Source organism: Penicillium chrysogenum, assembly GCF_028827035.1.
Source record: "Penicillium chrysogenum strain IBT 35668 chromosome Unknown utg000001l_segment0_segment0, whole genome shotgun sequence".
Lineage (NCBI taxonomy): Eukaryota > Fungi > Ascomycota > Eurotiomycetes > Eurotiales > Aspergillaceae > Penicillium > Penicillium chrysogenum.
This window is the reverse complement of record NW_026622749.1, coordinates 3,410,854-3,429,193: the sequence shown is the minus strand read 5'-3', so window position 1 is coordinate 3,429,193 and position 18,340 is coordinate 3,410,854. Positions and strand designations below refer to the sequence as shown.

Sequence of the window (18,340 nt, the reverse complement as noted above, 5' to 3'; positions counted from 1 at the left end):
GTCCCCTACCACGGCGGAATAACAGAACGCGGAGCTTGCGAATCAGCTCCAGTTAGAATGCGGGACATCATGGAGATACGCGAAAAAAAAAAACATTGTTGAGTCAACAAAAGCTCGAAGCTTCTCGCGCAACTCCCACTCGCTCCCCACATGACAAGACATGATGAGTGGCGCAAGGTTCGTCCCACAGTCTAGCGCTGTAGGCGCCGAATGCACGTCCTTAAGCTTATCTGATAGTTATATTTTGTTGCCATGTACTTGTGTGTAGTCTACCTATCTATGTATGTACTTATACCTCCAGGAGCTACCCAATATCCAACTGGGCAACATGTCAGGCCGATAACATCAACCCGATAAGGTCGCGTCGCGACTTTCCGTTTACTCTGCCCCACTTCTTCTCTTCTTTCTTCTTTTCTTCTCCTCTTTCCAACGATACAATTATTAAACACCTAAAAATGCTCATCGGCTTATGTGGAGGTCAGCAGATAATTGTCGCAAACCAATCTCTCATCCCACACTGGATCAACTAACGAGGATATACGTCAAAAGGCATTTGCGCTGGCAAACATGCGATTGCTGAGTACCTGATTGAGCAAGGTTTCCAACTTCTTGAACTTGCCGGCAAATCCCAATCCTACATCACCGAGTTGGGGGATGACCTGCGGCTGCAAGCGTCGGAGATCAGAAAGAAAGAAGACCCCAAGTCGTCAGAGCTTACATTCCAAGATGCCGACTCCCTACTCGACTTTGCGACCAAAAGATGGCAAGAACGTTGGGTTACCACAGACATCGCAGATGCCACTACCCTAGATCGATTTCTCTTGCGTCCCTTCTTCCTCCTCGTGAGCGTCGACGCACCTGTTAGCCTCCGATGGAAACGATTTGCCGACAGGTTCGTGGTGATACATGTGGTGCAAAACTGAAACCTAACAGTTTTTCTTTACCTCTCAAAACAGATGTTGGAGAAGACAACTCGATCCGCCTGAGCTTGAAAAGTTCGTTATGTGGAACGACCATAACCTTTACGACAAGGATATTGGACGAGTATACTTGACCGACAAAGCCCAACTGCGCCTATTCAACTCCTCGTCGTCCCTTGAAGAGCTACATTCGGCTTTGAAAACCCTCGACCTGGCGGACGAACAACGGTTAAGGCCAAACTGGGACCAGTACTTCATGCAGCTGGCCTCTCTTGCCGCCCAAAGAAGCAACTGCATGAAAAGAAGAGTGGGATGTGTGCTCGTTCGAGAGAGTCGTGTCATCAGCACAGGATATAATGGGACGCCACGGCATCTCCAGAACTGCAACCAAGGTGGATGTACGATTCAGGCCAGAACTGAATGACCCAATGGCCGTATTGTTCATTTGGCTCATTAGAAACCATTATAGGTCCACGGTGCAATCGCGGGGATGGGGGAGGAGCCGGTCTCTCGACCTGTCTCTGCCTTCACGCCGAAGAAAACGCATTACTGGAAGCAGGCCGGGAGCGGATTCGAGAGGGGGCGATCCTTTATTGCGATACGTAAGTCCACTTCATTCTTCAATAAACTATGCCAACGAGAAAATCTTACTGTGGATTGCAGATGTCCTTGCTTGACATGCACTGTCAAAATAGCCCAAGTTGGTATTTCGGAGGTCGTTTACTCTCAAGGATACAACATGGATAATGATGTAAGTCAATTCCTGTCTGTTATGAGGCTCCTAGTTAATCTGATTTGAATATACAGAGTGCAGCTATCTTACAAAAGGCAGGCGTACGGCTACGGCAATTCCACCCGGTAACTGATCTTCCTTATACCTCCTCACCTCGTTTATGCATAACTGACTATAAGATTGCAGCCTACGAATGGACTCATCTATCTCCAGTCACCTGCGAGACCAGCCACAACCGAAAACAAATAACCTACCATACGATAGTGAAGGCGCAGGGCAACCCAACCTGAGCAAAGAGGAATATCCACCTGCATGGGCAAACATTTGCACCACACCAGGGCTATGCCAAAGTTATTGTACAAAGCGACTCATCCAGATAACATTGCAATAGTAGGGGAGGGATTTCTAGGGCTATTACAGTAGGAAAATTCATCATGAGTGAATCCGAGACGTTTCAGTAGGAGGAAAGGTCACTTAGTACCTACCTAGGTAGGTACCTAGGTAGGTCCACGGGTGTATTCTGCATGACTCACAGGTACTTATTCAGTACAAAAAGAACTTAGATTACATAGTAAATATACGCTTTAGAGAAGTACCCCATTGTACCTACTTCTCCGCATTTTGTCTGGCAGAAAAAAAAGATATGACTCAGCGTGCGAATTTCGGCGGGGTCCTCAAGGAACCCCTCGACAGGCTTTATCGGCGCAGGTTGGATTCTTTACCGTGTTGGTAGCTCAACCTCGATAGTCCAATACCTTGGTCACTTTCAGCTGGAATTACCACTGTGCTTTTGGCCTAGATTTCTGCAGCCATGCCTACCGTCCACCTGCTGGACTATGTTGCGGGAAACATCCGTTCCTTGGTCAATGCGATTAACCAAGTCGGATATGATGTCGAATGGGTGAAAACCCCGGAGGATGTGAAAAAAGCTGACGTTAGTCAAATACCCCAGACCAATTTTACCTTGGCTAGCTCACGATCATGCCATTGCTAACAGTCGAATTTTAGAAACTGATACTCCCCGGCGTTGGCCATTTTGGCCATTGTCTCTCCCAACTGGACAAAGGAGGATTTTTGGAGCCCATCCGGCAACATATCGAAGCGGGGAAGCCCTTTATGGGGATCTGTGTTGGTCTTCAAGCCCTTTTCCAGGGCTCAGAGGAGGACAACAACGTTGCAGGGCTTGGCGTGATTCCTATGCGCATTCAAAAATTCAACGACACCTCGAAGAGCGTACCACACATTGGATGGAATTCTGCAATCAACACTGGGTCCGATGGCAACAAAAATGAAAGCTTTTATGGTCTGAGGCCGACCAGCAAGTATTATTACGTCCACTCCTATGCGGCCCCCTACAACCCGGGTGTATTGGAAAGTGACGGCTGGTCTGTGGCTACAGCCACATATGGCGAGGAAGAGTTTATCGGTGCTATTAGTCGGGGTAACATCTTTGGCGCCCAGTTTCACCCGGAAAAGAGTGGCGTGGCTGGGCTACGGGCCATACACGCATTCTTGAACGGCGATCAATTCCAGTCGCTCCCACAGGACCAGGTCACTGGCAAAGAAGATGGGCTCACTCGTCGCGTTATTGCTTGCCTTGATGTTCGGACAAACGACTCTGGTGACTTGGTCGTTACCAAGGGTGACCAATATGATGTCCGAGAGAAGAGTGGAGCAGATGCCGGGGGCAGCGTTCGTAACCTCGGTAAGCCTGTGGACATGGCTAAGAAATATTACGAACAAGGAGCAGATGAAGTGACATTTTTGAACATCACCTCTTTCCGAAACTGCCCCATTGCTGATACACCCATGCTTGAAATTTTGCGACGAACATCGGAGACAGTCTTTGTACCATTGACCATTGGCGGAGGAATCAAAGACACCGTCGACACTGATGGCACGCAGGTTCCTGCTCTGGATGTGGCAACAATGTATTTCAAGTCTGGAGCCGATAAAGTCAGTGTTGGCTCTGATTCTGTCTTTGCCGCTGAGGACTATTACCGCGCCGGTGAGAAGTTGAGCGGCCAAACCGCAATCGAGACGATATCAAAAGCCTATGGAAAGCAGGCCGTTGTGGTGAGCGTCGACCCCAAGCGGGTATATGTGGATAAGCCTGAAGATACCCCCCACCACACAATTAAGACCCAATTCCCCAACTCCAATGGGCAAAGCTTCTGCTGGTACCAATGCACCGTCAAAGGTGGCAGAGAAACGCGCGATATCGATGTGCGGCAACTTGTGCAGGCTGTTGAGGCCATGGGAGCTGGTGAAATTCTCCTGAATTGCATTGATAAGGATGGAAGCAATGCTGGATTTGATCTGGAATTGATCAGAGACGTCAAAGCTTCGATTAAGATTCCGGTCATCGCTTCAAGTGGGGCTGGTGTACCTGCGCACTTTGCAGAGGTCTTCAACAAAACCACCACTGATGCAGCATTGGGAGCAGGAATGGTAAGTTTGTATCCTTCCTAAGTATTTCTTTCTCATAGCAGAATCTCTGACCATGTCCTAGTTCCACCGCGGTGAATATACCGTGTCTCAAGTGAAAGATCACCTTCAAACAGAGGGATTCCTGGTCCGCCAATTTGAGGCTGAGATCTAAAGGCTCAGCTGCGTCAATGGTGTGATATTTTCACATAGACATCTTTTGCAATTTTATGGTTTTACGCAAGAATAGAGAAATAGAGATCATGAGGGCCGAGCCCATCAACCAACATACTGTACAGTTCAAATGACCAAAGACGTTTGAGATAACGGATTCCATGCCCTGGATAGTTGAGGGAAGATAACGACGACTAAAACACATAAGATATAACTTCCTCAAGTCGCTTTCACACATTAAACCTTTTTTTTTCTGCCCTTTTCTGCTGTCTACCTAACAAGCCGAGAAGGGAGATAAACATCTCTTTAACCAGACGTGTAACCTTGGAAGATTACGGCTGCATAAGTGACCATTCCAATTTGTGAAGGTAGAGGGGAGCCTTCTCAGCTTGGGGCCCAGATGGTCACGTGGTAATAGTTATCATTACTCATTAAAAGCGGTCTAGAAGGCGGTAAAGGCACATCCAGATCATCTGACTTTTCCTCACTTGCCACTTCACCTTCTCCTCTCCTCCATACCGGCGCACGAAAATCCCATCCTCCCCATTCTCACACACCCATTATCCCTCCCAAGTTCTTTTTTGCTGAATCTGGGTCTTTTATTCCACCTTTGAAGATACTCCGCGCCGTGTGATCACCAAACTACATTCCCTAACAACTGCGACACCTCGGCCTCGGTCGTTTGACTGTGAATTTGCTCATTCCTAACAGGTCTCTCTATAACTTGGATTTGGTGTCTCGCAGGGATCTCCAGACAGGTCCGACACAGGTCAGGGTGCTAGGGTGGCTCTGCGAATCTGAAGGACGGGGCAGACCATCAGATCTCTCTTGAATACACCTTTTTTAATTCAGCGCCAGTGTTCGATCATCGTATTCATCAATTCTTTTTGATCTCCATTTGTATGCAGTGACCTGAACACTCACCATTCAGCATTCAAAAAGATTCATTCACACATTCCATTGTCTCAGTGGTCTATTGATCCCTGCTTTCTTCGAAAAAAACTATCTCGTGCTTTCTCTGTGATTTGAACAGATAAAATCTGTTGCCCAACCTTTCTTTCTTGTGACTGGTGATACACCAGTTTCACTCCTTCTCACGAGTTTTTTTTCTTTCTTCTTCCCTCTTTATTATCCCCTATTGCTCACTGTACGCGGCGGCGGTGCCCCTAAACCTGGGTCTTAATACAACCCACAGACATCTTTGTTGCATCACCCCCTCACAAATTGAATACAATGTCATCCTCCGTTCATTTCAAATTCAAGTCCCAGAAAGAACCCTCAAGGGTCACCTTCGATGGCACTGGTATTTCGGTCTTTGAGCTCAAAAGAGAGATTATCAGCCAGAGTAGATTGGGCGACGGGAGTGACTTTGAGCTGTCAATCTACAATGAGGACACCAGAGAGGGTATGTTATTCTTATTCCAATGCCCCATTTGCTCCTGATCAACAGGAAACTTTTCTGACATCCAATAGAATACGACGATGACACCACCATAATCCCTCGATCGACTTCCGTGATCGCCCGCAGATTGCCTGCAGCGCGCCCTGGTAAGGGCGGTGCTGCTCGCTACGTCTCTGGCAAGATGCCAGTCAATGCTCGCAGTGCCCCTCGCAACGATCCGTCGATGAGCCGAGTAACACCCGGAACGGGACAATCCGTGAACAACAACGTCCTCGAACTCAATAATGCCCAAACAGAAGAGGAGAAGATCAACGCTCTGTTCAACCTACAAGCTAGCCAATGGCAGGAACAACAACAAGAAATGGCAAAGTAAGAGCACCCTAAGCGGATTTTTTGGATTATGGAGATATTAATCTAATTTAGCGCAACACCCGTACCGTTCGGTCGTGGCAGAGGGAAACCCGTCAATGTACCTGACCACCCTCCACCTCCAGGGTATCTTTGCTATCGTTGTCGGGAAAAAGGTATACACCTCTAGTTAAATCACCACACCCACAGATTGCTAACCTTTGCACGCAGGCCACTGGATCCAAGCATGCCCTACGAATAACGACCCCAAGTACGACGGCAAATATCGAGTCAAACGATCAACTGGCATACCACGTTCACTTCAAACCAAAGTCGAGAAACCAGAATCCCTGGCCCCCGATGGCTCCACTGAAGATTCGAGGAATACAGGGGTCATGGTGAATGCTGACGGCGACTTTGTCATTGCAAAGCCGGACAAGGCATCCTGGGAATTGTACCAAGAAAAGGCGAAGGCATCGGCGGCGGCGGCAGCTGAAGCAGCAGCTGTCGAGGAGAGCAAAGCATTGCAAGCTCGAGGTCTGGAATGCCCGATTGACAAGAGGATGTTTTTAGAGCCAACAAAGACACCGTGTTGCCAGAGGACATATTGCAATGATTGTATTTCAAATGCCTTGATTGAAAGTGACTTTGTTTGTCCGGGGTGTGCTACAGAGGGCGTCTTACTTGATAACCTCACTCCCGATGATGAATCCGCCTCAAAAATTAAGGTATATGAAGCCGACAAGGCTGAAGCCAAGAAAGAGAAGGAAAAGATCCCCGCAGCCCCGGATGGCACTTCTGTCCCTGAAGTCGCCGAAACCGAGCCCAAAGAGTCTTCCGCCAACAAAGAGCAGAGCCCGCTCAATCAAGTTCAAGAGACCGCCCCCACACAATCTAGGAAAAGATCCGCTGAGGACGAGCCTACCAGTCGGAGTGAAACCGTAAACTCCGAGCTGGGTAACGTGCCAAAGAAACAGAAGGCAGATGATGGTCATTCCGACGTTCCGATCCAGGCCAATATCCAAGACGGTGCGCCTGTCGCCACTCCAAACTTTAATAACCAGGATATGCCCTTCAACGGCTTTGGACCAATGCAAGGCATGCCTATGATGCCTTTCTCGGCCCCTGGCTTCGGCAATGAAGCCATGGGGTTCATGAACCCCATGGCGATGGCGTCTGCCAATGGCTTTCCCAGTGGCATGGGTCCTGGGTGGAATCCCATGAACATGCCTTTCAATCCTCTTCAAGCTGGTATGTTCGATCAAAGCAATGGTGCCATGCCCAACGGATTTCCCAATATGTTCAACGGGGACCCTTCAATGATGTTCCCTATGCCCCAGAATGGGTTCCAAGGACCAAGCGCTGGGATGAACAATTTCTCGAATCAGCAGCGGACAGCTTTCAGCACACCATACTCCCGGGAAGAAGATTCACCATATTTCCGTCAACCCGTGAATCCGCAACGTCATCAGGCTAGAAACCGACGAGTTCGGCCTAGCGATTACAGGGAGCTTTGAATAGACAAGTTTATGGCTTCTATGGATTTGCATTACGTTTTTTTTTTTTTTTTCTTTTTCTTTTTATTTTTCTTTTTTCCTGGTACACTGTGTATATGCATATGATTTAGAGCGGCTTTTATTTTCGTACTTATTCTTTTATTTTTTATTCTTTATGTCTCTTTCCCGTGTCATCCTGAGAGGTTTCTTTACCTTCGGAATGTGTACTACTACCATAGCTGCAATAAGAATACTTCAACCCTTAATCATTCCGACTTCCCCCAAGTACTTTGGCAGGGCTTAGGCATTAATACTGAGTATCGTCTGGCTAAATACCCTTCGTCTGTGCAGTTAATATAAATTTTACTGTTGCTCATTAATACAATCACTCTTGGCTTTGGTAGCACCCTCTTTATAGACTGAGGTCGACCAACCAGTAGAAATCATGTTAAGGCATGAAGAGAAAGTAAACTCATGACATCCAGTAATAATAACGATAAAACTAAATTAACGAAAGAGAGAAAGGTGAAGAATATCACAATAATTAATTCCTTGTGTAAAGAGAGTGAGAGATGGTCAGGTGACTGGGGAAAATGCTCACCCCCCGATTCACACCGTCTCTACTTCCACATCGTCCACCCCCGTCCAACCCCTGTCCACTTCCGCTATCCAACATCAGACCACTTGATTTTTCCTCACCAAAACGTCAAACGTCTTCATCGTGTCTTCTCTACTTAATCTAAAATCCAGACTTCGATCTAGTTCGGTATCTTGACCTACACCGTTCATCCAATCCCTCCCAGAACAATCATCTGAAAGATCAACCATCATGGCGAAATATATGAGTAACCACAGTAGTAATTGCAATCAAATGCAGCGGTTTCTCGACCAAGACTCCCAGAGCACCGTTCTGGCTACTTGCTACAGTGTTGAGCCGTCGACCTCCAAGGTCCACGGCTTCCACTACTGCACTACCCTGGGCGCCGGTAAGTATCTCGTAACCCGAAATCGCAACCATATTGCTCGGCATCTAATCTCCAATCTAGGGGTACAGTGGTATGCCTGAGGTCCCTTCGGGGACTAAATCGTCTCGTTCAAGTCCTCCCCACGACATCCTCGATTCCCGCGCGGAACGAACCTGGCCTGGAAACAACTGGCCAGAGTACAAGGGGGAGGCAACGCATAACATCCCGGAAGAGTGTGAGAGACTCTTCTGTGACAAACTGTCTGCGACATTCCTGGGTGAGAGGACTTTCGTGGGACAGGAGTCACTGGGGATGGATGCGTTCCAAAATATCCAGTCAAACCAAATCGAGCACCAGCATGATCGAATCCAGAGATGGATAGAAGTGTGGGATTACTCCAGTGATGCGATCTATCGCGGATTTGTGACAGAACACAATAAAGAGCGGACCTTGTTCGTCTTCTTCGAGGACCGTGCACTTGAACACGGCCTTAAGTCAGGGTATGTACGCCCCTTGTGTTTCCTTGGATAAGTCAAGACTTTCCTCTTCTGTTTAGTGACTGTCCTTCATATGTGTTTGATTCACCTGCTGACTCCTGCCTCAGCTTGATCGCTCTGTTCGAACTTGCCGATCTCGCCACCTTCGGGTGTTCACAAATAGTCGCCTGTGTCAGTCGCTCCCAGCGCACGGATGAAATGGAGCTCGTGCGAAGTCTAGGATGGTGTGGTTTCAACCTCACCACCTTGGCACCCTGGGTATCAGACAGTGAACCAGGGCCCTGCCTTAGTAATAAATGGCTTTTCTTGGTTGCCGAAGTCTAGCGATAGCATCATAGTAGTATGATGCGGTTTAAGTCGTTTTGGATTGGAGTTATGGATATTGTTTTATGTCTTGGTGCTCTGTTACGCAAGGCGACTGTCCTTTCATTCCGAATACCGAGTATTGCTTCATTATTTTTTCATTTATGCGTTCGTATGTACCTACCTAGGTAGGTAGTGTTCTAATGAGAATGTCACCCCCCCGCTTTGACGGAAACAAGCCCCGTGCGGATAAGATAAGAGATAAGTCATATATGACCTCACCTCCAGACCTGCCCAAGTGCAATTCACCTTTCACTCGGGCATACCCGTGGACATTCCCTTCCAACCTTGGGAAGCCTTTCAAGGTCCTCTCAGAGTGAAGCTTCCTATTTAAACATCAGAATGTCTAAGGAGCGCGTCAAAACTATCCAGTTCCCTAAATTCCTCCTCCCCACCGGGTTCTCCACGAAACATAGTGCGGGGCTTTCTCCAACGGACCAGCCCCAAAATACAAAGACCGAGAAGTATCTCGACGGCCATGTTTCCTACTTGCGTTGCGCAGGATGTGCCTCACATCTTTGCTGGACTTCCCAAATTATTAGCAAGGGGTTTACAGGTCGCCATGGCCGTGCCTATCTTGTGTCGGCAGAGCCAGTAGCCACTGCTGTGTCCGTCAGCTCGTCGTCTTCACCTACAGCCTCACTTCCCAATACGATATTGCAGCGTCCAGTCCCTCGGCAACTTGTTACAGGGGCACATACAGTCAGTGATATTAGCTGCACGTTCTGTGGCAGTGTCTTGGGCTGGAAGTATGTTGCAGCCGAAGAAGAATCACAGCGATACAAGGTTGGCAAGTTCATTCTCGAAACCAAGAAAATCGCCGCCTCTTCATGCTGGGAATCTCCACCTGGTGTGGATCAGATTATGCAAGCCGATCAACATGAAATCGAGTCTGGCCCAGCAAATACAGAGTTCGACAGCCAGGATGAAGATGAGTGTGAGGACCTGTTCGCCGGAATCTGGAGCCCTGGACTTGCCGCACGTCGAAGAAACCGTGAGATTAAACGTCGACCTGCGATGTGGGGAATCTCTTAGCCGCAGGAAATCCTAGGGATGGATCTCGTGGGATGAGGTCATTGCATAATGTGACATGATACCCTTTCGAACAACCTCGTTGTCTTGCCTTTTTCCATTGCCTTTTTTTTCCTCTCTGTTTTCTCTGTTGCATACTAATGCACTATTAATACCAGCCAACAAGAGCTTGCGATCTATGATTTTTTCCCTTTTGGAAGTCCGGCATTTCACACGAGATCTGATTCATTGAATTCATTAATACCCTGGTAATTTAAATAATTTCTAGGTAGGACGTATAAGAGAGAAGAAAAAGAAGTTCCGATACAGTCAGAGGACACGAGACACCTTGTTCATGAGGAAGCATCATCAACGCGAGACCGCTTGGAGCCATTCTCCGCGGGTTCCTCGGCAGCTCTTTTTGAGGCGGTTTCAGGTTGCTGCGATGGCTGCTTTGCAGGCTTACGTTTGACAAAGGCAGACAGATCTGTTGCTCCCTTGCTAGCTGCATCAAGCTGAGCTTTCTGATCTGTTGCGGACTGACCGATGATCTGACCCAGAACTCCCTTTAGCATAGCCTCGTTGGCTTGGTCGTTCTGCTCAATTGAGACGGGTGGTCGGCGAAGATCGACAAGCTAATTTAGTTCATTATTAACTAGTTCAAGCAATATATTGAAAGTAGAGGCAAGAGAGAGGGGGAAAACCACACTTACCCTTTGTTCCATCTCGGTGACGATCTCCTTGACATTAGCGATCTTTCGCTTTGTCGCAGTTGCCTTGTCCTCATCCTCATCTTTCTCGGCCTCTAGTTTCTTCTCCTCCTGGGCCATTCGGACCTTACAGCTCGCGATGGCATGTTCCATCTGTATGGCAGCTTCTTTCCTCATTTCTTCATCAATTTTGGGTTTATCGTCGCCATCCTCCTCACCACCTTGTTGGGCTGATGCGAATTCTAGGGCGAGGGAGAGCTTGTAATGGCACTCAGCAACAGAGGGATCTTCTTGAGGATAAAGCGAGTTTCTCAATTCGAGGACAGTTCTCAAGTCGGTAACCGCTTCACTGAATCTCTCACCTTCCAGTGAAATTTCGGCTTGAAGATCGTGTGTGTCTGCGATTCTTTCCTTGATGTGCTTTATGTCCGAGGACACCACAGTCGATTTTCCTTTGCCCCCGTCATTTTCCTCTACAGCACTTAGCTTCTTGAGGTACAGAACACGGGCAAGGTCCAAAACTTCATAGGCATTGGCCAAATCGTCATCTTCTTCTTCGTCCTCGCCTTGCTCACCAGCTTCCTCATCCTCGTCCTCGGAGTCGACAAAGTTCTCATCTCCTGTAAACTGGAAGAATGGCTTGGATTCTGTGGGCTCCGATTCCCTATCTCCACGCTTGGTGGACGACGACTTTTCCGCCATCGAGTTGGCGATCGCGTCTTGGACAAGGGAATCACTGGTGGATTTCGACCCAGCGGAAGATTTATTGGTTGAAGAAGCGTCGCCAGATTGCGGTTGCTGCTCGCCGGCTACCTTAGAGCCAAGGACATCACTTTTACTCACAGCCACGTTGTACAATGATTTTCCGTAGGCATAGAGCAAATCGGCATTCTCGGGGGACAGTTCGCCGTTGAGTTCGGCCTGAAGCTCGGTAGCTTGGGAGTACAACTCGGAAGCAGAGTCATGGTCTTTGGTCGCATCTTTTGCAGCAGCGCGTGCGATCAAGTCATCGAGTTGCGTTCGTTTTTCTTGCGCCGAGACGGAAGATTGATCAGTCATTGCGACTTTGATGAAGAGTAGCGGAGGAAGAAATTAGGAAGCTAAATAGGCTTTTTAAGAAGTAAGAGTAAGATTAAAGTAGGAGAATCGAGTGAAGTGGGTAAGACAGAGAGAGAGAGAGAGAGAGAGAAAATGAGATTGGAAGAAGCTTTAGCTCCGGCGCGCGTGTCACGCGTCTTCGATTTAATTGAATTCTGGTTCTCTCTCTTTTCTCCTCCCCTTCTCCCCTCTTATTATGCTCTTATTACTCTGAATTATCTAGGTATACTACACTATTTCCTATTATTGGTTTTCACTTCGAGCTTCTGACCCCAACCTCACAAGGCTCCGCGTTCTTTTTTGAGACAATATGGACTCAACACCGCGACATCCTGATCGCTTCAGAACAGCGACAGCGGATCCTATTCCTTCGTCCTCGCCTGCATTCGGGACACCAGCACGTCCATTTCGAATACCCAAGGGAAATGCGCCTCCCACCAAAACTTCAATTTTACCGATCTTACTCCCTCCATCGACCCTGCGCCCAGTAGCCTTTCGGACCTTTACCCGCAAACATAATCTCACAATATCATCGTCTGCCCTTCAAACACTAGCAGTGTTTGTGGGCAAGAACTGTGGCTCAGGGTGGCGTGAGGAAGGCCTAGCAGAACGAGTCCTGGATGAGGTTGCCAAGATATGGAAAAGAGCTGGCGGAGGCGTGATTGTTGAGGAAGGGAAAGGAGCGTCCCTAAAGACAATATTGCAAACTCTCGAGGGCAGTATGAGTGGTGGAAGGGTTGTTGTTGGGAAAACGGCTTCCCAAGATGGTTCCTTGAAGGCATCCATGGGTGTAGGTGATGGACGGGTTGAAACAGCCGGTGATACCTCAAAACAAGGGACTGCCGAGGAAGATGATACGCAACTGTCACTTCACCCAAGACGTTGGCTCAAGGTGGTTGACGCCTTTGATCTTCCGCGCTTGACGTATAACGTCGACAAGAAATACTTTGAAGCCGTGAAGTCAAAGCCATCCTTGTTTCCATCACCAGCTTACAAAACTGCACTATTCCGAGATCGATACAACCTTGTGTATCAACGATTGCTCCGTAATGAATCTTTCCAGAGCTCATTGGGTGTCGCCGGTGTTCCTTCACTGCAACGTTCATCGTCCAATCTTGCCCACCGACAATCCTATAAATTGACGCCAATCGCAAATTTGCTGGGCAGGAGTGGAACCTCGCATCTACTATTAGGATTGCTTGCAATTTCTCCTACTGGCGACTTATCCCTGGTCGACTTGACTGGAAGTGTAGCATTGGACTTGAGCCATGCCCGAATGATACCCGAAGATGGCGCGTGGTTTGCCCCTGGCATGATTGTGCTTGTCGATGGCATTTACGAAGAGGAAGAGATGGTAAAAGGTGCTGCATTGGGAGGGAACACAGGAGTCGGGGGTGCAATCGGAGGTCAGTTTGTCGGCATATCAATCTGCGGACCTCCCTGTGAGCGACGTGATATCTCGCTAGGAACAAGTAACCGCCACGGTAGCGGACAGCTGAGTTCTAGTGGTGGTTTTGGGTGGGTTGACTTTCTCGGACTGGGAAGTGAACGTGCCCAGGGTGCACGAATGAGAAGAATCCAGGAAAAATGCCTACGAGGAGACCAGGACGCACCAGAAACGACTAGGCTCAAAGTCGCGATCATGAGCGAAGTCAATCTAGACAACATGAAGACACTAGACGCCCTGAAGAAGGTCTTCGGAACCTACAATGATCTATCTCTTCGTGAACGCCCACAAGCCTTTATCTTGATCGGCAATTTTGCACAGAAAGCTATCATCAGTGGAGGTGGTCGAGCCGGGAGTATCGAATACAAGGAATATTTCGACTCATTGGCGCTGGTTTTATCCGATTTTCCAGCGCTGCTACAACACTCGACCTTTGTCTTTGTGCCGGGTGATAATGATCCTTGGGCGTCGGCATTCTCTGCTGGTGCAGCCTCAACAGTACCGCGACAACCTATCCCGGAATTGTTCACCTCTCGAGTCAGACGTGCATTTGCAACAGCGAACGCCGAGTTGAATAGGTCACAAACCGCCGAACCTGCGGGAGATGCAATTTGGACTTCAAATCCGGCACGTCTTTCGTGGTTTGGGCCAGTCCATGACATCGCCATCTTCCGAGATGATATCTCGGGAAGGCTGCGACGCAGTGCTGTCAACACCACCCTTGACAACGAGTCAGATGTTACAATGGATGAGCCCTCAAACAGTGCTGCTGGTGATGCGGTCTCTGCAGCTGGTGAGGGTCAAGTCGAAGACATGGACCAACAACAGGGCACCAAGGCTGCAACTGCCTCGTCTGGGGCGTCAATGGCCCGCAGGCTCGTCAAGACCATCCTGGACCAAGGAACGATCTCCCCATTTCCGCTTCCATTGCGGCCCGTCTTATGGGACCATGCCTCAGCTCTACAGTTGTACCCGCTGCCAACCGCACTGGTACTTGCAGACCCCGAGGCTGCACCGTTTTGCATGACCTATGAGGGCTGTCATGTCATGAATCCCGGGCGCTTGCTACCGGAAGGTGGTACTCACATGGCCAGATGGGTTGAGTACGATGTTTTACGCAACCGAGGGAAGGTCAGGGAAGAGCGCTGTTAGCCTTGTTGTAGGAACGATTTAATTAAATCTCACGCATCATGAACAGAAATACATTTAGATGCTATGTCATATCGAAGCCTATGAATACATTGTGTGAAGAGAACCTTGTAGCTGCTCTTGTATTAAAACGCAAAAGGCTCGGGGAAAAAAAAGGCGGTTGAGCTACGTTAGATCCCTCGAGAGGACGGCATAAATGGATCACCACAATGCCTAGTCAATGGTGATGACATCGGTATTTCTCTTGGCGAGTGGAGCGGCAGATGTCGGACCTTTGATGGGCAATTGTTTCGGGATTTGCTCGGTTTTGACTTCCACTTTGTCGAGTTGAAGATGGGGAGCATTGAGACACTCGTGCAGCTCGAGTATGAGGTTCCCAACCTTGTTGATACTCGCTACAACTCCATCTCCCAGGCCGTTCCACCCATCGCCTTTCGACTGGTACAGTTTCTCTTGTACAAAAGCTGCGACCTGGCCTCGACCAGACTGGTCCATTCCGTTGGCATCCCTTAACATCCAGACCAAACGGTCCTGGTGCATCACCGCACTCAAGTGGAAACGAGACCTCAGTCGTGGATAGTGGATCATGTATACCGTCGGCTTGCGCACGATGATTTGCACAATTGACAGATCCGTCTGATTCAACTGAGTGATCTGATCTAATGACCGCAGCAGAGGAAGCGTGGTAGCTAAGAGGTGGAGGGTTGATTCAACACCGGCTTCAGTGAACCGCTGGTTCAAAGCCACGGTGAGGGGCTCTTGAATCCGACGATGAGGGCTGGAGCTTTCGAATTTGATGCCCAGTTTCAATTGGAAAAGAGGCTTAGCTTTCGAAATCGCATTTTCAACGTCAACGTAGTCTGATAAAGAAGGCCCCTTGGAACTGATATCAAAGAGAGCCGAAAATTTGTTCTCGGGCCCGTAGGCAAAATCAATTCGCGACAAGGACAAGGACCGGGGCTCCATTCCCTTCAGTATGAGGGACTGGAGGATAGACAGAACACATTCGAGTCGCTGCAAGAGTTCGAACAGACAAGCGATAACAGAATGACCGGCTGGCACAAGCAACCGAAGCGCGAAGCCAGCACCCTTGTCTTCAACGATCAATGAAGAATCGATGCTTGAGACGAGCGGCACCAAGGATTTGATGCGGGTTTTCAAAGTGCCGTGGGCCATCATTACGACAGAGCGGCTCTGATTGTCAATTCCATGGAAAACCAGTCGAATCATTTCTTTGAATTGCGACTGCTTCTTTACCCCGAAGGGCAAGGTGATCCGGAAAGCAGGTGGAAGTGTGGACGAGCTATAGTTGAATAAGAGATCTGGCACTGTGAGATTCGTTTCTAGCTGCAATTCTTTCAACGAGGGCCAGAAATGCATGGCTGGCAAGTCTGCCAGATAACGCGCATTGGCATGGATCGCCAGGATTCCGGTGAGCCCATGGACCAGTTCAGCGCACGTTGTGTAGTTGAGTCGCTTCTGCGCAGGAATGAGGGTTTCACTGACCACGTGGGCTTGCGGAAGACTCATACTAGGATCGCCAATGCTATAAGATGGTCCCATTTTCGCTGTCCCGGTTGGCCGAAGTTGAACAAGCCACCAGCGATCACCATCCATGCTACTGGTCGCTGCAGCGACCCAGTGCCGGTTCCAAAGCCGATGGGTGAAGAAAGCGGCCCGCATTACACCAGGAGGGAACAGCTTGCGAGGATCCAGCCCAAGTACTCTCTGGTTCACAGGTTCGAGACCGAGTGCCTTTATGCCAGAGTCAATCTCATCCACCGCAGTGATACATCGCAGTCGGGCAATACGAGATAATATCTCTTCTATCGATGATTTATAGAGCCCTCGATCACTATCGAGACGTTCCAACACATGCGGTGTCCCACATAGGGTAATGGAGCCAGACATAGGTTCGATAGAAACCCGAAGAGAACGTGAGGCTGTGAGTTGCACGTCAAGCCGGCAATCTCCAGGTTCTGTCAGTGATAGTTGAGCCTGTAGTGATAGCGTGTGATTCGAGAAAAGAATATGCTTTTTGAGGGTGGCAAATGCGGTAGAGAGAAGATGTGACGTGTGCAATGCGATGACGCTTCGCAGAATAAGCTCCATAGATAGATCACTTGGGTTGAACCTGATGGCATCGCTGCTGACCTGCTGGCCGTCACGCATCCATCGGAAGCCGACATGAGACATCCCAGGCTTCGGGTCGCTGGAACTGCCACTGCGGTGACCACTCTTGACTCCGATTTCGAGCCAGCTCTTTGGCCCTGATCTCTGAGGCCAATACTGAACAACAAGTGTTCGATGTAATAGCTCGATACGCAACGCATCTGCCCAGAGGCCCCGAGAAAGGTCCACAGCTTGCTTGAAGAGAATGTTGATTTTGTTTGTAAGAACGAGACCGTGGAGAAATTGGAAACATCCCATCAAACCATCATCACGGAGTAGATCGTTGATCTTACCATCAAGTTCGTTGAAGATTCGACCTTTTGGGATAGGCGATGACGGCGAGAAAAGGAAGCGAATATCCACGAAGAAAAACTGGGATGCCTTTGACTCTTCCGCCACTGAGAGATCAAGTTCAAATTCACCAGAAATTGTGAATGTAACCCGGCCATCATGGACCCGGTAATTGCGCAGTGGCGGTGGTACTGAATCGTGTATCGCTAACCGCACGCTGATGATTCTGTTGAGTTTAAGTAGCTTTTTGAGCGTTGCTCGTGCCGTTAATGGTGTGGGAGGTTTGTAACCGAGCTGTAAAGATGTTAGATGATTACAGGCTGCGAATCGATTGGAGAAACTCACATCTGGCAAAGAGGCTACACGTCCCTTTGATAATACCTCCACCGCTGTTTTTAGATCCGGGTTGGCAACTTGTGCTCGGACAAGATCTCGCTTCACTTCGCCGACATACTGAAGAGCTGCGTCGTATGATTGGTGTCGCGTGCGAATGAACCCTTGAATATCAATGAGTCTGCTGACATCTGCAGCTTGGCGACTCCATTGCGAGAGGACTAGAAGTTTGATGAACTCGGCCCTCTTGGCATGAGCGAAATCCAAGAGACGCAACTTCTTATGCACATTCTCCGATGACTGGTTGCCAGCTGGTTTACCATTAGTTGGCATCGAACTACCCGAGGCTGGCACTTGTATCGTAGCCAATTCTGCAATCAACTCCGAAAGCTCATTCCAACATTCCTGTACTGAGCGATTGACTAATGTCCCAAACGGAAAGAATCCTTGTGTGATATGTGGGAGTTTGAATGGCAATGTGGGTACGATTTCCGCTGTCTCATCTGTGAGCGTGCTTGGGTACTGATTCGAAGCAGCAATCCCGCTCGATGCGCCGTTGACGTAAACCGATCCATTGATGTCGGAGAGATGACCGGACTTATCGGCATTAGGCGTACCATTTCTGGCCTCATTGACGCCCGGCCGTCGGACAGATCCCTCGATGTTGACATTGTCCATGACGAAACCGGGCATTTCTGGAAGCACAGCCTAGCTGATTTATAATTGTCGTTAAAGCTTTCCCCTCCTCAGCCCTCTGCACGGCGCAGAACAAGCGACGCGGCACAGGCACTGCTCCGGGCTCGA

The 18,340-nt window shown here is 48.9% G+C and overlaps 8 protein-coding genes across 8 annotated transcripts; 6 read left to right on the top strand and 2 right to left on the bottom strand.

The window, feature by feature from the left end:
* Positions 1–455: 455 nt before the first annotated feature.
* On the top strand, positions 456–2,452 carry N7489_001363 (deoxycytidine monophosphate deaminase; the record flags this gene model as incomplete). The annotated part of the gene is made up of 7 exons (XM_056707118.1): positions 456–477; positions 550–892; positions 957–1,318; positions 1,390–1,522; positions 1,584–1,671; positions 1,728–1,778; positions 2,387–2,452. The coding sequence occupies 7 exons, from the start codon at positions 456–458 to the stop codon at positions 2,450–2,452; spliced, it is 1,065 nt and encodes a 354-aa protein (XP_056571420.1).
* Positions 2,453–2,464: 12 nt separating this feature from the next.
* On the top strand, positions 2,465–4,255 carry N7489_001362 (imidazoleglycerol-phosphate synthase; the record flags this gene model as incomplete). The annotated part of the gene is made up of 3 exons (XM_056707117.1): positions 2,465–2,587; positions 2,662–4,104; positions 4,166–4,255. 3 exons carry the CDS (start codon positions 2,465–2,467, stop codon positions 4,253–4,255), a joined length of 1,656 nt encoding a protein of 551 aa, XP_056571419.1.
* A 1,232-nt stretch (positions 4,256–5,487) lies between these two features.
* N7489_001361 (cleavage polyadenylation factor subunit MPE1) lies at positions 5,488–7,521 on the top strand (the record flags this gene model as incomplete). The annotated part of the gene is made up of 4 exons (XM_056707116.1): positions 5,488–5,659; positions 5,728–6,025; positions 6,080–6,180; positions 6,236–7,521. 4 exons carry the CDS (start codon positions 5,488–5,490, stop codon positions 7,519–7,521), a joined length of 1,857 nt encoding a protein of 618 aa, XP_056571418.1.
* An 808-nt stretch (positions 7,522–8,329) lies between these two features.
* On the top strand, positions 8,330–9,286 carry N7489_001360 (ornithine decarboxylase antizyme; the record flags this gene model as incomplete). The annotated part of the gene is made up of 4 exons (XM_056707115.1): positions 8,330–8,486; positions 8,547–8,556; positions 8,600–8,965; positions 9,070–9,286. 4 exons carry the CDS (start codon positions 8,330–8,332, stop codon positions 9,284–9,286), a joined length of 750 nt encoding a protein of 249 aa, XP_056571417.1.
* A 381-nt stretch (positions 9,287–9,667) lies between these two features.
* Positions 9,668–10,360, top strand: N7489_001359 (yippee/mis18 family protein; the record flags this gene model as incomplete). The annotated part of the gene is made up of 1 exon (XM_056707114.1): positions 9,668–10,360. One exon carries the CDS (start codon positions 9,668–9,670, stop codon positions 10,358–10,360), a length of 693 nt encoding a protein of 230 aa, XP_056571416.1.
* Positions 10,361–10,689: 329 nt separating this feature from the next.
* N7489_001358 (SHNi-TPR domain-containing protein) lies at positions 10,690–12,105 on the bottom strand (the record flags this gene model as incomplete). Its single annotated transcript, XM_056707113.1, has 2 exons — positions 10,690–10,971; positions 11,050–12,105. 2 exons carry the CDS (start codon positions 12,103–12,105, stop codon positions 10,690–10,692), a joined length of 1,338 nt encoding a protein of 445 aa, XP_056571415.1.
* Positions 12,106–12,454: 349 nt separating this feature from the next.
* N7489_001357 (DNA polymerase epsilon noncatalytic subunit) lies at positions 12,455–14,743 on the top strand (the record flags this gene model as incomplete). Its single annotated transcript, XM_056707112.1, has 1 exon — positions 12,455–14,743. One exon carries the CDS (start codon positions 12,455–12,457, stop codon positions 14,741–14,743), a length of 2,289 nt encoding a protein of 762 aa, XP_056571414.1.
* A 210-nt stretch (positions 14,744–14,953) lies between these two features.
* N7489_001356 (mediator of RNA polymerase II transcription subunit 14) lies at positions 14,954–18,229 on the bottom strand (the record flags this gene model as incomplete). Its single annotated transcript, XM_056707111.1, has 2 exons — positions 14,954–17,497; positions 17,549–18,229. 2 exons carry the CDS (start codon positions 18,227–18,229, stop codon positions 14,954–14,956), a joined length of 3,225 nt encoding a protein of 1,074 aa, XP_056571413.1.
* Positions 18,230–18,340: the final 111 nt, after the last annotated feature.